The 16,271-nt window shown below is 44.7% G+C and overlaps 1 protein-coding gene across 2 annotated transcripts in view; it reads left to right on the top strand.

Moving 5' to 3' along the window:
* Positions 1 to 15,897, top strand: part of ADCY9 (adenylate cyclase 9) — an 84,084-nt gene extending 68,187 nt beyond the window's left edge. For both annotated transcript variants that reach the window (XM_042037711.1, XM_042037710.1), the window contains 4 exons: positions 1,815 to 1,974; positions 4,891 to 5,039; positions 8,003 to 8,044; positions 13,767 to 15,897. In XM_042037711.1, coding sequence (XP_041893645.1) covers positions 1,815 to 1,974; positions 4,891 to 5,039; positions 8,003 to 8,044; positions 13,767 to 14,955 — 1,540 coding nt within the window. In that variant the 3' untranslated portion in view covers positions 14,956 to 15,897. The remainder of the gene's footprint in view (positions 1 to 1,814; positions 1,975 to 4,890; positions 5,040 to 8,002; positions 8,045 to 13,766) is intronic.
* The last annotated feature ends 374 nt before the right edge of the window (positions 15,898 to 16,271 follow it).

Raw genomic sequence — 16,271 nt, 5'->3', positions numbered from 1 at the left:
CCCTGGAGATGCCAATGCCCTTCCATTGGCTGTTGGAGAATGGGGGTTTATTTTCAGAGACAGAAAGTTGGGTGCTGATTTCAGACATACTCAGTGCTGGACAACGGGGCTGCACTGAGCACAGGGACAGTTCTGGCAGTCTGTAACTCTTCAGAAACCCCAGTTCTTACTCTAGAGAGCTTTTTTTTTTTTTTAATCTTTTATATCCAGATTTTACATTTCAGTGCTTTGCTGGAAATTCTGTTTTCCAATGGAATACAGTTAGAATTTTTAGTGTGAATGGATGTCCATTAAACTGGGAACTGGCAAATCTGTGAGCACCCTCTCGTGGGCTCCCGGTGAATTACAGTGTGTTCCATCCTCCCAAATTTCTCTTTTTCCATGCATTTAAGTATAATTTGCATATTTTAACACATGCAATTAGAGAAGAGTTCTTGATGCTTCACAAAATACTCGCAGTTCACAAGTCACAGAATTCCAGACCAGACAATTAAAATCTCATTCGCAAACAGTTTATATTTAAAGGTGTGGAATGAGTGTCAAACTGGCATAAAGAAATTTAAATTTAGCTTGGTTTGTGTCAGGCTTTTATCCAGCGTAAAAGCTTGTGTTTCAGACAACAGGGTTAAAAATGAGTGGGCATCTTTTCTCTTTTTAGAGATATAGGTGATAATGGGTAACTCCCTGTAACTTTGGAGACTGGGAATTTCATATTTAGTGTGTGTTCTTCGGGATTTTTTTGGCTGTGAGCATCTCTGTCCAAAAAAAAGGTGTGGTTCTGTACTTTTTGGGCTCTGTAGTCCAGAATTACCTGCCTGGCCTGAGTCTGATAATTCCACACATCCCATTAATGGCTCTGGATGCAGCTAACTGTGCTACACCACCTTTTTATGTCTTAAAAATAATTATGCACTTGAACAGCAGTTGCAATTTTTCTCAAGTGACAAATGGTGAGCTTTGAGAAGGAAGTTATCCCAAGGATTTATTTCTGTGGATAAATACTACTTCTCTATGCAATGCCCTTGAGCATTAAGCATCCTTTTACCTTCTCTTATTCATTTTAGCAATTAGAGCTGCTCTCATTTGAGAAGCATCTCCAGTAAGCTGCTCTCCAGAGCTCTTCCAGTTGGCTCCTTCAGCTCTTCACAGGTTGGGGCCGTGGTTTTCTCGGCAGCTCGAGGCGAGAGCCGTTCCTTCGCGCGTTGCTGGTGGGATCCAGCTGGGCGTGCGATGCTCAGGAGGAGCAGGGCGGGTGCCAGCTGGCCTCCCAGGGGCTCAGCTCCTCCAGCTCAGCTCCTGCCAGGCTGCCAGCTCGCAGCCCACGCTCCCCTTCCCCTTCCCTAATGACAGGGAATGGAGCCTGCCTGCAGACAGGCTGGTTGCAACTGGGAGAACTGGTTTGGGTTGCAGTGTGATGGGTGCTGGCACTGCCCTGCTCCTCAAACATTCCTGGTGTTATTTTCAGTAACTTTAACTTGTGAAAGCTTTCCCTCTCCCTGCCTGCTTTATTTTTGAAAGGAGAGGAGTCTTCCCTGTGCTTAACCTTCCAAGGAAATGAAATTTGGCTTTCAATTTGCTTCCTCAAAGCCATCATCCCAAGGCTCTCCCTCCCTTTGCTGACCTTCCTCACCAGAGCAAACACTCGGTAATCCAGGCTGGATTATTCCCTGGAATCACCAGCAGGTGCTGTGGCACGGCACCTTGGTTGCTCCCAGAGCCTCAGTGATGGATTTGAAGCTGTATTATTACAGGTAAACGAGAGGTACAAGATGTGCTGCCATTAACAGCTGGATCCCTGATTTCCTGTGTTCCAGGATGGCGTTCTTCCTGGAGGAGGTGATGACTTGCACCAAGCGTCTCCTGGAGGTGATATCTGGCTGGCTGCCTCGACACTTTTTCGGTGCAATCCTGGTTTCTCTCCCAGCTCTTGCAGTTTTTTCACACTTCACCTCTGATTTTGAAACAAATATACATGTAAGTTGTCGAACTCCGTTCCATAATGTGACGGTTTGGAGCTAACAAAGCTTATTGCTTGCCTTCCTTCCTCCACCTCCCTCCTGCTTTACATCTGCTTGATACAGATCCCTTGGAGGGATGGGGCTTTGTGGATGATGGAATTCCTAGTTTGTTATGTAAACACAGTCATGGTGAAAGCTCTCAGACAAAAGAGAGGATACCTAGAAATTCCTGCTGCTTGCATACCTTTTTCCTCTTAGACCAAGCACTTCTGCAGGAATTTTTTTCAGATAACACAAGTGGTTTATCTCAGGATTATCGTCCTGGGCTGGATTTGGAGTTTGGAGTCAGAGAAGCTGTATCAGTGAACCTCAACAGTGAGAACAGTATTAGTGAGGGGTGCTTGGGCTTTGCAGAGTGAGATGAAGGAACTCGAAGAAGAGAGAGCACTTGGTACCTAGAAGTGGTCATTGCAGGGGCTGTGGGAATGGTTAAAGGAATAGCAATAGCTGCCTTCTGAAAAGGAATGGAAAGAAATTCGCGTATTTAACCCAGACACAGAGATCCATAGGGAACTCGGTGTCTCTGTTATTAAAAGCACTCAGAAGGGGAGAACAAGGGGTTAAACATTCATAGAATCACAGAACGGTTTGGATTGGAAGGCACCTCTTGTTCCAACCCCCTGCCATGGGCAGCAGTGAGGAGGGGGAAGAACAGTTTAATTTAAAGGCCAACTGTAGCATAAAATCAAGGCTTTAAAACTGTGAATAAAATGGCCTCAAGCTGGAAATGAAAGATTGTTTCTCTGCAGGTTTCTCTTAGGCAGCACAGTGTGCAATCCTTCCTTTCCAGGATCTTCAGGGAATTCTGTTTCACAAAGCTCTTGCTATTTCAGGGCCCTGGGTGTAGGTAATGACCAGATCCTCTTCACTCTTCCTATCACAGCTTATTCCTGGGTACCGGGAAGTGTTTGTTCCATGGGAACGTGTGACCACACGTTTTTTGGTCCTTGCTGATTTAAACACACATCCCGTGGTTATCACAGCCACAGGAGGGTGTGGTTGACATTCGGTTGCATCCCATGCTTAACTGCAGCTTCTACCTTTTGGAACTTTAGTTAAGAATTTTTAAGCTGTAAATTGATTTTTTTTGTTAATTCAGTTTAATGATGGTCTTTCCCCTGCATGATTAAACTAACTGTAGGAATGTTTTCCTCGAGGGAAGGGAGCTGAAAACCTTTAAATCTCTCAAATATGTCCATTGATTTTGATACCATCCCATTCATCACCATCCTTGATCATCTCTCCAAATGTTCCAGATAAGGTCAGAAGAACCACTTCATGAGTGTGTTCTCAATACAGCAGGTCAGGATGAGTCAAAACACTTCAGGCAGCAGCAGCAAAATGGTGATTTTCATCACCAAACTTAGAATGAACTTTGCTTTCTTTCCTCTTGCAGGTGCTCCAGAGTCGTGGGGCTGTTGGCTCACTCTCCAAGAGATGTCCCAACTCGGCTTGTGCTCAGTGTTTCCACACTCACGGAGCTCTAGGAAATGGAGTCAATCTATAGAGGGTCAGGTAAGTGTCCTCCTTTACTATGACATGGTTTTGCAAAGTTTTTTTTTATTCATAGCATTTTATAGCCTCCCTGGATATAAAATAATTAAGAAGAAAATTAACAAAAACAGCCATGAAAAAAAAAAAACTTTCCAAAGCCATGCATCCATAGTAAAATCCAGCACATCCTGACCCTCTATAGGCTGGCTTCATGCTGGGCCATCACTTGGAGTGAGAACCAGTGCTCTGCCACTTTAGGAGACCTGAAATGGGGGGAAAAAAGTAAGTTAAAGTTATGGTTTTTTATGGACACTTCAGAAATTCCTTTTATCCATTTTGAAGTCGTTTAAAAAACCAACAGTTGTGCTTGTGGTTTAAAAATGGTGAATGATGTAAGGATTTTCCCATACACTGTGTCTGCTCTCAATCACATGCTTGTTTGTTATGCCACAGGACTGCCAGGCTGCAGAGTCTGCGCTTCAGCTGCACAGGACACCTAAAGGGAGAGAGAAGGGGAGAGAATGATCATTTCATGCTGTAAAACACAGCATAAAGCTAGACCAGAACTCCTTAATCCCAGTGCAGAGTCTCTGGTTTAGCTTGGATGGTCATGAATATTCTTGGGAAACCAAAATTGGCACATCAACTTGAGAGTTTTGAGCACCATGAGGTTGTACCTGGGGAAATGAAGGTGCTCTGGGCGATGCATCTGTCCTGCACCTCCTTTCCTTTATCCAGTAAAGTTGTGGAAAGGTAAAGGGGTTTTGAGATGGGGCATTTGGAGCAGAAAATGTGAAATTGTCCTTTCAAATTGGCACAAGTGGCCGTGTTATCGAGCTGCCAGTGACTGAAGCTGCCTTTTGTCACCAAGGCAGATCTTTCCTTACCTGAGTTCAGCTGTTACAGGACAGTCTGAGAACATTCTCTGAGAAGTGTTTTTAAAAGCAGGCAGGTGGGTGAAATTGCATTCTGCACTTGCAATGCAATGGAATTTCAATACTCAGTTTAAAGCAGGCAGAATCTAACCCCAGCAGTGGAGAGGGGGTTGCCAGGAATTTTCACCTTCTTTTTTTCCCTTTTTTGGAAGAAGAAGAGGCACTGAGCTTTTGGCAAAGGTAAGCTGGAGGCGCTGGGCATCGCTGAAAGAACGGGTGTGTGATAAAATACTCCATCCAGGGAAAGTGGTGACAAACCACCTGTGCTAAAGGTTTTCTTGCTCCTGGAAGGGAAGATGTCCATCTTCACGTGGGATCACTCCCTGTGCCCATCATCCAGGCGGAGTTAGACCCTTCTCCCCGCTGTCCCCCTTTCCCTGCCGGCGTGGATGTGCAGAAGGGCCCTGGGCAGCTGTTAACTCCCGTCTCTCTCTCTGTTGCAGTACACCATGTTCATGTGTTGTGCCATTCTCATCACCATTGTGCAGTACTGTAACTTCTGCCAGCTCAGCTCCTGGATGAGATCCCTGCTGGCAACCGTGGTGGGAGCAGTGCTGCTCATCCTGCTCTACGTCTCCTTGTGCCCCACCAGGTGAGCCTCACCCCGCGGCTGCAGGGGAACAGATCTGGGCTTCTCCCCAGGGAAACAAGGGTCTGATGCACAGGATTTTGCTGTCTGCCATGACTTTCTCCAGCATCTCAACTTTAATGATTTTATTTCTTCATTATTTATTTCTTTGAAGGATTTCAGGGGGCCCTCTTCTGTGTGATACTCTGTCCTTCCTGATGTGTTTCTAGGACACAGTTACAGACCCACAGAATTGCCTTTCACCACTAGTTTGAAAATCTATTTTATTAAGGAATTTCCCAGGTATTTGGTGGTGCCAGAGAGCCCAACTGCTCCCCACCACCCTTCTGGATTTATTTTTGCCCTTAGGAACCACGTATTCTTCTTCCACCTCCTTCCTCAATGCATTTTCCAGTGTGGAAGGCAGGTGCTTAGGTTTAATGGGATCTAATACCCAGTTCCATTCTCAGTTTCCTGCCTTTTCAGAGGACTCTGCAGAACAGTAACCAGAGGAATCAAGATAATGCAGTTTCTGTGCAATAACCTTAAGTTTTTCCAGTTTTCCTCTGATAAACAATTTTCCACAAGAACTTGTTTGCAATATTCTCCTGCTATTTTCTTGCCAAGAGAGTCAAGGGGGTCTTTCCAGCCTTCTGCTCCTGTTGGGAAAATTTTATAATCAACTTGTACTTCTCAGTGGCTTAGGACCCTCTCTTGGGATGGACTTAGCAAGGTCTTCTCCTCAGTTCCTCTCCTTCAGAGACCTGCTGAATCATAAGGTGAAAAACGTGAAAAAAAAACCCCAAACAAACCAAAAAGAGTTTGCAGATACATGTTTTAGTGAGTATTTAACTTTAATTCCCTCTTTAAGTGTCTTCAGTGGTCTCTTTTAATTTTGATCAAATTTATATTTTAAAAAAGGGAGAATAAAAGTGACCCCTTACACCTGTTCACATCTATGATTTGAGGTGGCTGTAAGGGCTGAAGGGAAAAAGTCCTGCGAAAAAAATATCCTGGAGCTGGAGTCAGTTGACAAATGATCTCTAGATCATATTGACTACAGAAAAATCCCTTTCTTGTCTGTCTGTAAAGGACTTGGACAAGGAGGGCAGAGGAGTTCTCTCCAGCTCCAGTGCAGAAAAGGAGTGTTTGGGTTCTGGAGCCTCCCTTGTCTCTTCATGGATTTGTCCCATTGGGTTCAGGTTCCCGGTGAACCATCATCATCTGTCCCCCAGCACTGAGTGGGCCTCTCCCAGTCACAAAGACTTCTCCCCTTGGCTTTTGCCTTTGTAGTGCTGGTGCTTTCACTGGCCAGCCACAGCTTCCCTGAGAATTGTGGAGTCACAGAACCCTTGGGGTTGGAAAAGCCCTCTGAGACCATCGAGTCCAGCTGTTTCCTCAAGGCCACCACTAACCCAAGTGCCACATCCACAGGGCTTTTAAATCCCTTCAGGGATGGGGACTCCACCAGGGCTTTTGCTGAAGGCGTTTTTTTTCCCTAATATCCATCTAAACCTCCTTTGGCACAACTTGAGGCCATTTCCTCTTGTCCTGTCTCTTGTTCCCTGGGAGCAGAGGCCAATCCCCACCTGGCTCCGAGCTCCACCCCAGGTTTGGTTTTCCAGGGGAATTAGTGGAGAGCAGACCCTTGATGCCATTTCTTGATTCCATGGTTGCTCTTCCCTAATTCCCCCAGCAGGAGTTCCTGGAGCTCGTTCCCTCCCAAACCTGCAGCCGTGTCTGCGCAGAGCTCCCTGGGGCTTCCTGGCAGAGCCTTGTAAAAGGGGTAATGAAATAACTCCTGGACAAGCTCTGTGGTAAGACTTTGTGCAGAAAGAAAGCCACAGAACTGGGGATTTTCCCTGCATTTCAACTTCATTAAGGGGCTGGGAATGGCTCTTCCAAAGCTGAGAGGTGGAGACCTTGCTGTTGTGTCAGGTCACAGCATCAGCTTCTGCTGAGTATAAAGGGGCTCTATGAATGTTAAGAAATCCCATTGTCTTAATAAAAGTTACTAATGATGGGGTGTTTCCACCTGTGGTGTGAACAGCAGTGACCATTAATGGGCAAAGTTCAGAAATCATGGAATATGTTGTTACTTCATCCATCAAAAATAAGTATTTCAAGTAATAGAGCTGTTCAACTGCAGGTCTGAAAAGGTGATTGACAGAATTGATCCCAAACAAAAGTCATACAGATTTAGTTAGTGAAACTCATTACTTCAGTTTGTTAATAATCATCTTTTTGTTTGTCTCTTACCATGATTCTGATAATATTTTTTGTCACAGTGGCAATTGCAGCCCTGTCTGCACCACAGACAGATCCATTCTGCAGCTTTACTTCTTTTTCCAGTTGTTACTAATCCTGAGAGGTTGATACTCTCTTGCTACTTGATTGCAGGAGAGAACTTGTAATACAAGTAAGTAAGAAAAGTGCTCAAACTACTTATTTTCTCTAATGGCATCTTCAAAAACAGGTTCTGTGTTAGGGTTTTAGGGATTTTTGGTTTGGGTTTGGTTTTGGTTTTTTGGGGGGTTTTTTGTTTGGGTTTTTTTGGGTTTTGGGTTTTTTTTTCCTTTTTTGTTTGCTTTTTGTTTTTTGTTTGGAAAGGTTGGGGTTTGTCTTTTTGTGTTTTATTTTTAAAATCTTTGTGCTTTGTGCTCACATAAGATGAAGGCATAATGGAGTCTTAGAGTTCTGGGATTGCTTTTCCCCATTTCCCAGGTAAGATAGGATTGTTTAACAATTACTTGTTCCAGGCTTCATGAAGTTCCAGTTTCCCTTTAGAGGGATTTGCATCTCTGGCTGGTTCCTTCTTCCAAACAGATAAGTCATGTTCAGACAAAGTTTGTGTGAAGCTGCTCAGGTCTGCAGTGCAGTTATTGGTCTGTGTAATAGAGAAGTTTAAAATTTTGTCTGAAATGCTGCAGGATGGTTTGTTTATTGCTTTGACTTTCCCTCTGAAATCAATGCTTTTTTCATTTCAGCTCCATGGAAACTCCTCATCTAGATTTGGCACAGAACTTTAGGTAAGTTTTATATACAATTACCATCTTTATATTTAGGGATAGAAACATTTTCAGTGAATTATATGTAGCAAAACTTTGCATCCACAGTAATAACTTGGGAATTCAACAAATTGGTTCAGCAAGTTGTGTTTAAGCTCCTCGTGTAATTTCCTTTACAGATGACTTGGGTATGACCAAAACTCATCAGGGCTGGTGCTGCAGTCACAGAGTTGTGTAATGATATTTTCTCCTTAAATTGAATTTCTGGGAAATAGAACTATGGAGGAGCTATTTAAAACAGCATCTGTTTTTCTGGTAGCAGCAGTTTTTAGAGCATTATCTGTGCACCACGAGCTGTTTATTTGATTTCCTTGGCTGATTTGCACCATTCAGAAGCAGTGTGAGTTGGATGCTCTCACAGCTGGGCAGGTGAGAATTCCCTGGTGTAGAGGAGCTTCCTCTGGAAAAGCTGGATGTGCAGCCAGCTGCCTTCCCAGGATGGGATGTGACAGTCTGGGCCTGGCTGTCACCTCGTCTGGGCAGAGCAGGGAGTCATAAAACTGAGAGCAAAGGAAATTTTAGCCCCTAGCCTTTCAAAGCAAACAAAAATCCCTTCCTGGGTTATTAATGGCCCCTTAAAATAAATGTGTTAAAGACTCACTCTGATTATTTTAGTGTTGAGTTTCCTATGGGTTTATTTCAAGTTTTTTCAGTACCATTTTTAAGTGTTTTTACTGGTCTTTGGTATTAGACAAGTCTGTGTTTGCTAATTGCCAATTTGGGGGCAATATTTGGGCTGTGTTGGGTTGGATTGAACTGTGGATGTGTGACTTGGTAATGCATCTAAAAGGGGTTTTCGGAGGCATGTTGCTTTTCCTGGGAGGATGTGTCAAAACAAAATTACTTTTTAATAACTTTCATCTCTACAAATGATGTGGTAGCTTAGAAAAACACGTGGGGTTTAGTACAGAGGGGTGAGGACTGTGTTTCTTTGGGTATTTCTTCACCAAGGACTCAGCACTTACTACAGTGTTCGGGTTTGGGGGGGCTTTGGCTTTTCTTACATGGGTTTTCCTTTTTCCTGGTTTTGATTTGTGAAAGTTCATTTTTCTAACAGAATTCCAGTTCATTGAATCCAGAATGGAAATTTAAAGCCAAAAGAATAGAGGCAGCTTTTTATTTTTTGTAAACATTAAAAGTGTGGTGATCACTCCAGTAGTGTCTTAGGATCAGCCTGAGTTTGGCTCCTTAGAGTTTTGATCCTTATTTTTAGTTTATGGAGCTTTTGTGCTGCTCAGCATTACAAATCTCTTCCCCAGAAGCTCAGCAGGCTCCTGGCCAGCTGCTAATCACTGATCAATAATTCATCCTGCCTTAAATCATTGACAACTGGGTCTTCCCCTTAGTGATAGAAATCTGTGAAAAGATCACCTGTCAAGCATAGTTTTCCTGCAGATACTTTTCTTCCATAAATATGTAACTTCTTACTCATGACAGGTGAAGGTGAGAGTTGCTGAGGACCAAACCATGGAGGTGTCTCTTGTGAGCAGGTGTGGAGTGAGCTTTGCCTCCTTTGCAAAGCTTGGCTTGTGATCTAAAGGCCAAGTAAGGCAGTGAGCAAAATGCCTCACTCATTAAACATTTCTAAACTTAATTTTTCACTTTTTATTAGGATGTTGTCTGTGCTCCTTCAGCTGGGGAAAAGACCCATGTGCTAATTCTGCTCAGCACTGCCCTTCAGTCCAGCTCCCCTGGCCTGACCCTGCCCAAACTTGTACATTAACAAATATTGGAAGTTAAAAGAGAGAACTGGGAGTTAATCCTGTTCTACCACTAAACAGAATTTGGCTTCTTTTTTCAGGGCTCTTTTGCTGTATGTTATTGTATATCACATTTCTAGAGTACAGAATTTCCCCTTTCTTCTGGTGGTGAACTAATAAAAAGGTGATACTCCCTTCACCTAACAAAATGTTTTGCTGCACCTTTCTGCCAGAATTAAATAAATCAGGTTCCTGGCTTACCCCACAAAAGTTTTCCTGTGTTCTAAGAGGGCTAGACAAGCTTATGTTTTCTTTTAATGAGGTTGTTCCCTTTCCTTGATCAAGAATAGAGATCATATTAATGTTGCCTGGGAAGAGAGACAGCAGTAATGGTAATGAAGTCTTAGCACAGGGTTCATCTCTGGACTGTCTGTAAATAAAAATACGGAGTTTGCCTTGTTTTCCAGGCAGCCCAGTTCTTCAGCCCAAAGGATACAACCGTGAGCTTTGTCTTTTAAGCAGGAAATATTTCTCATTTTCATTCCTTTCTCACCTCAGAGCAGGTGGGATGTGTCACTTTCCAGTGTGGCTGCTCAAGGGGGAACAGCAATGGGCCACTTGAGTGGAGACTGACATCACCTGGTTGTAGGGAAGGGTTTATAGGAATCCACTGCACGTTTTTCATGGAAAGCAGCAGTTTGATCCCCTTTTCCACATTGTTCCTCCCTTGCTTTCCTCTCTCAGGTTTATCAGGCAGAGGCATCCTCTTTCAGTATAGCAAGATACCCAAATCCAAACAGGGGTTACTGGCTCAGAAGCAAACTGGCTTTCCAAAAAGCTCTGTTAAGTGGAAAGCCATTATCTTTTTGATTTGTGATCAAGCCAAAGGAGATTCTATCTCCGGAGTCTCACTTGTTCCATGTTCACAGCCTGGATGGAGGTGCCAAGTTAATAGTGAGGGGGCTGTGCCAGGCAGCATTTCACCAGTTTGAGTTAAAGAAACATTGTCAGCTCAAGATTTCAATTTGAATGACTTTTAAAATCAGTTTTCTGCTGCAGAACCTCATAAAAAGTAGAATTGAGAAAGGTTGTGGAGGGGGGTTGATCTTTTCTGTTGGAGGTGTGGGGGAGTTCTTCTGCTTTTTGTTCCAAAGGGTGACTCCAGGTCATGACTGCTGCCTGGGGGAAGTGATTTACAGTCCTGTAGGTCCTGTACCCTGCTCACTGCAGCCTCCACAGACTGGATTTCCAAATGAGGACGATGCAGTCGCTCTCTCCTTCAGGCTGGAATCGGGGCTTTCCATACTGATGCAGTCACATTGGGATAAAGGTGCCTGCTCTGGAGAAGCCACTGCATCTTCTTCTTGGGATCCCAGCCCCTTCCCCCATTAACGAAAGGAGGTCAGTGCACAGCCAGTCACTCCCTGCACATGCAGATCTCAGGAGCCAACGAGGTCAGGCCCCGCTGAGCAGATCATGGAGAGCTCCCCAGTGCCAACGCTCCAGGGATGGGGAATGGGAGGCAGCAGCTCCTTCCCTGAAGGCAGATTCTGCCTTCCACTGTTCCTGACAGAACATTGGTGCTGCTCACCTAATTCACTGAGGAGGAGTTAAAGTACTTTGAGGAGTGTTTTGTACAGCAAACTGTAAATAAAAAGCCTTTAATGACTTAAATAAATCCGTGTGGCTGATGTTAGAGCGGATTATCTGGATCAGACTCGTACTCTCAGAGCAGTAACAGAGTCATTGCTCAGGTCCTCTTGCAGATCTTCACACAAGATGTGTGAAATAATGAACTCAGATTCAGAGAAAAACCTGAGTTGTGCTCCTTATTCCAGATTCCTTCCTCACTTTCCCCAACCTCTTCTTTCTTTCCAAGATCTTTTCTCTTACCTTCCCTTCCTTCATTTTGTTTTATAAGCCCATCAAGCTGGGAGGGCATTTTGTCACCTCCAAAATAGGTAGCAAGGATTGTATTTCAGGAATTGTTCCCTTCAAGTCATTGAATATGGAATATTTTGGGCTGGAAAAGACCTCCAAGATCAGGGAATCGTAGAATATCCTGAGTTGAAACGGACCAACAAGGATCATAGAGTCCAACCATTAACCCAGCCAAGGCCATCACTAAACCATGTTTATGTCTTAGTCTCTGACTTGTCTTTCAAGGGAGGAAATAAACGGGTTCATAACAGAGGTTCTGTTGAGAATAAGGGAGGAAGGAGTGTCTTGGTACAGCAATTACAGGAACCTGATGGTGGGGCCCTACTTTGAGTTGAGACATCTCCTTTCATGATCCCCTTGTGAAGAGGGAATAAAATGAATATACACCTTCACTTCTGCTGGGAGAAGTATATTTATGCTAGAAAACAGAAGAAGTAATTTCCAATGTAATTTGTCCTATCTTTCATCTGAAATTCAACCTGCACACTCTGTATTGTAAATATTTCACTCACAGGAAGATTTTTCCTCATAGGCTTTCTGTGAAAAAAGTTAGTAGATACAAAGAACGTGGCACAGAGAAATGTTTTTGGATATGGGGCACGTTCATCTGTCTCACAGCTGTGCTGTGGTTTTGTTTCATCACACTTTTCTGTCAATCAGGTATTTGAGAATGAAACTCAGAGAAAGAAACTGTGCCTGTAAGTTCAACTCTAAAATATTTCCAAAGTGGAAGCCTGTCCCCCATGGACATGAAGCAACAAAATGAACTGAGAAATGTTTTCATATGTTATAGTAACAAATTCAGCCTTCTCTTTCCTGAGCTCTTGTTCCAGTTGTGCTCTGAGTTTTAATCTCTCTCTACCTTTCCAGAGAAATGCAGGCAGGTGCTGGGTATGGATTCCTTTCTGGCTCTCCAGGAGAAAGGCTGATGTGATGCTTTTCCTTTTCAAACCGTCTCTTAACTTGAAAAACTTCAGCGCGTGTCTGCTCATATCAAACCTTAAGCTTTGGCATAATTTTATCCAAAAAATGCAGTTGGATCCCTGTAGAAATGACTGCATGCCAAGCTGGCTGCGTTTAGCCTTCGCTTCTGGGATTGCATAGGTGGGGCCTTCTCAGATTCAATTTGTGTCTTTGCATCTCTCCAGAAAGTTGAGATTGGGGAGTGCAGATGTCTCCTCGTTCAGGGGGGTGTAGCACTGGCAGATGCGCCATCAGCGCCTCATAATCTGCACAGGCAGACAGCGAACTGTTGAAAGGATCTGAAATATTGCTCCCAATCTATGGCAGACAGGAATTTTTGATTATTTTATGTAATCTTGGCACTTTGAGAAACTTTCTCCACCATGAAGAGCTTAAGTGGTTTTATCATAGAAAGGTGTCAGCACAGAGCTGCACGTTCTCCACTTTCTTGCAGTTCACAGAACCACAGACTGGGTTGGGTCGGAAGGACCTTAAAGCTCATCCAGTTCCAACCCCCTGCCATGGGAGTTCTCCATGATGTGTCTTTTACAGGGTTGTCTTCTTCCAAACCCTTCCTGGCCCTTGATGAGGACACAAGGGAAAGGCATGGGAGTGTAAAGCAGCTGGTTCTGAATATTGGAGGTAATAAAAAATACAGAACCAGATAAATTCCACAAAACTCACACACACCCCCACATACAGACATTCAGTGCACTCAGATACCTAAACACACACACAGGTACATACTTATATGCAGTGCTTTTAGTTATATATTTAGATACAATGATAACTGTTCCCTTGGTGAAGTCCTTAAAACAGAATTGGGCAACTTCTGTGCCACTGAACCTGCTGATAAGAAAATACTTGGTGGGTTTAAGGATGTACTCGGTGAGTTTAAGAATTAAATTAATTCTCTGACTTTTTCTTAACAGCAGATGAAGTTCTCAATGCATATTTTATAATTTAGTATGTAACTGCACTTCCCACACTTCCTTTTCCAGCAGAGGATTTCTAACTGTGGAGCAGGGATGGCAATGCCCTAACTTAAAATGCACCTGTGTGTTCTTCCCTTTGTGCAGCTCCAGAAAGAGCCCGTGCAACAGCTCGCTGCCGAGTGACACGAGGCGGCCGGCGGAGCTGATCGGTCAGGAGGTGGTTCTGGTGTCCTTCCTGCTGCTCCTGCTGGTCTGGTTCCTGAACCGGGAGTTCGAGGTCAGTTACCGGCTGCACTACCACGGGGACGTGGAGGCCGATCTGCACCGCACCAAGATCCAGAGCATGAGGGATCAGGCTGACTGGCTGCTGAGGAATATTATCCCGTACCACGTGGCTGAGCAGCTGAAGGTGTCCCAGAGCTATTCCAAAAACCACGACAGCGGCGGGGTGATCTTTGCCAGCATCGTGAACTTCAGCGAGTTCTACGAGGAGAACTACGAGGGTGGCAAGGAGTGTTACCGAGTCCTGAACGAGCTCATCGGGGACTTCGACGAGCTGCTGAGCAAACCCCACTACAGCAGCATCGAGAAGATCAAAACCATCGGGGCCACCTACATGGCGGCGTCGGGGCTGAACACCTCGCAGTGCCAGGACAGCAGCCATCCCCACGGGCACCTGCAGACCCTTTTTGAATTTGCCAAAGAAATGATGCGGGTGGTGGATGACTTCAACAACAACATGCTGTGGTTTAATTTTAAACTCCGGATCGGCTTTAACCACGGCCCCCTCACGGCCGGGGTCATTGGCACCACCAAGCTGTTGTATGACATTTGGGGGGACACTGTGAACATCGCCAGCAGGATGGACACCACCGGCGTCGAGTGCCGCATACAGGTGAGTGAGGAGAGCTACCGCATCCTCAACAAGATGGGGTATGACTTTGACTACAGGGGGACAGTCAATGTGAAGGGGAAGGGTCAGATGAAGACCTACCTTTACCCCAAGTGCATGGACAACGGGATCGTGCCACATCACCAGTTGTCCATATCTCCAGACATTCGGGTTCAAGTGGATGGCAGCATTGGGCGGTCTCCAACGGATGAGATTGCCAACCTGGTGCCTTCTGTACAGAATTCTGATAAGATAGCCCATGGCACAGATAACTCAGAAGCCAAGGACGTCCTTCCTTCTGCCAAGAAGCTCCAGAAAGACGTGGTGAAGGCAGAGGAGAGGTGCAGGTTTGGCAAAGCCACGGAGAAGGATGACTGTGAGGAAGCGGGGACTGAGGAGGTCGATGAACTGACAAAGTTAAATATCTCTAAGAGTGTATGATGAACTGTCAGAGTTGCATGAAGTACTCTGTCCATAAAAACACACAGACTTTTGCAATTGGCAGTTTTCTTTTTCAAGAGAGACCTTCTCCACACCTGGGTTGTACGTTTGTGTTCATTTCGGCGCCTGGGGCTGTGTGGATCATGGCTCTTCAGGGCTTGTTTTCATCCATCTCTCTCCTCCATGCCCCAAATCACATCCCAAGCTCCCCAGCTCCCTGTGCAACCATCTTACAGCTGAGTAGAGGATATTAAGTGCCTTCAGATATACTCCATTGGACTCCCTGTCAAGGTACAGAGGCCCCAAGTGAAATCATAGCTTTGGGTATTTATCTAATTTTAAAGAAAAGAAAAGCTGTGGTTATATCATTTTTATTGTTGTTTCTCACAAAACACTTTTTTTGGCTAATGCAACTCCTTGGGTTTTTTATATCTCTCGGAACAATGTTTTACTGTTATCAGACCTTTTGTATGTAACACACAGACATGTGCATGTATCTACCATATGAGACTGCTATAAAGTGCCAGTAGTGCACCACAAGAATGTCTGGGCGAGGGGTGACACACTTTGGGTCGGGCTGGAGGGGGAGCTGTGCCGTGGCTCAGCCTTTAGTTAGGGCAGGAGGAACAGCTGCTGTCATCCTGTTCTCCTTTCCCGATGCTTTCTGCAGCCTCCATGTGCCATCGTGTGCTTTGGATACACTTCTTTTCCATATAGCCAATGAGTTACTGATAACGTGGGAACGGAAGGAGGGTTGGGACAGTGCCAGCTCTGGGGACAGGTTTCCAGAAGCAGAGGAGAGACCACAGGAGTGCTGCAGTTCAGGGCTCCCAACTCCGTATGCGGCTCAGTGGGCGAAGGTAGGTGATATCGGTGTCTCTGAGCTGATTGGAGAGAGAGAGAGAGAAGCAAAGCAAAATAAATGTTTTGGGAATGCCTTTATTTATTTATTTATTTTATTCCTGTTTGGGTTTTTTTTATTTCGTTTGGGAATTTTTGCGTGCGGAAGAGACCGGGAGAGATGAATTGTTCATGGGTTTAACAGGAGTAATAAGACAGTGTTTGAGCCTCTTTGAACTACCAACCACTGTGAGGATGTTACCTTAGGCAATATTTGTTTCCAAGCTGATGACACTTCGGAAGCCACCAAACACAGTTGAGTATCCCAGCTTCCCTCCAGACTGAACCAATGGTGCTGCACAGTATTTTTCAGGATTTTTACACATACACACACACACACACACACACTGTGCTTTTGCAGCAGGGAAGAGAACAGCGTGCTCCCTTCCTGCTGCTGAAAGCAGGAATAGGGAAAA

Source organism: Corvus kubaryi, unplaced genomic scaffold (assembly GCF_017639235.1).
Source record: "Corvus kubaryi isolate FWS band 111438036 unplaced genomic scaffold, C.kubaryi_AGA036_p1.0 37387, whole genome shotgun sequence".
Classification (NCBI taxonomy): Eukaryota; Metazoa; Chordata; class Aves; order Passeriformes; family Corvidae; genus Corvus; species Corvus kubaryi.
The sequence above is the reverse complement of the archived record's forward strand: the minus strand, read 5'-3'. Positions and strand labels throughout refer to the sequence as shown.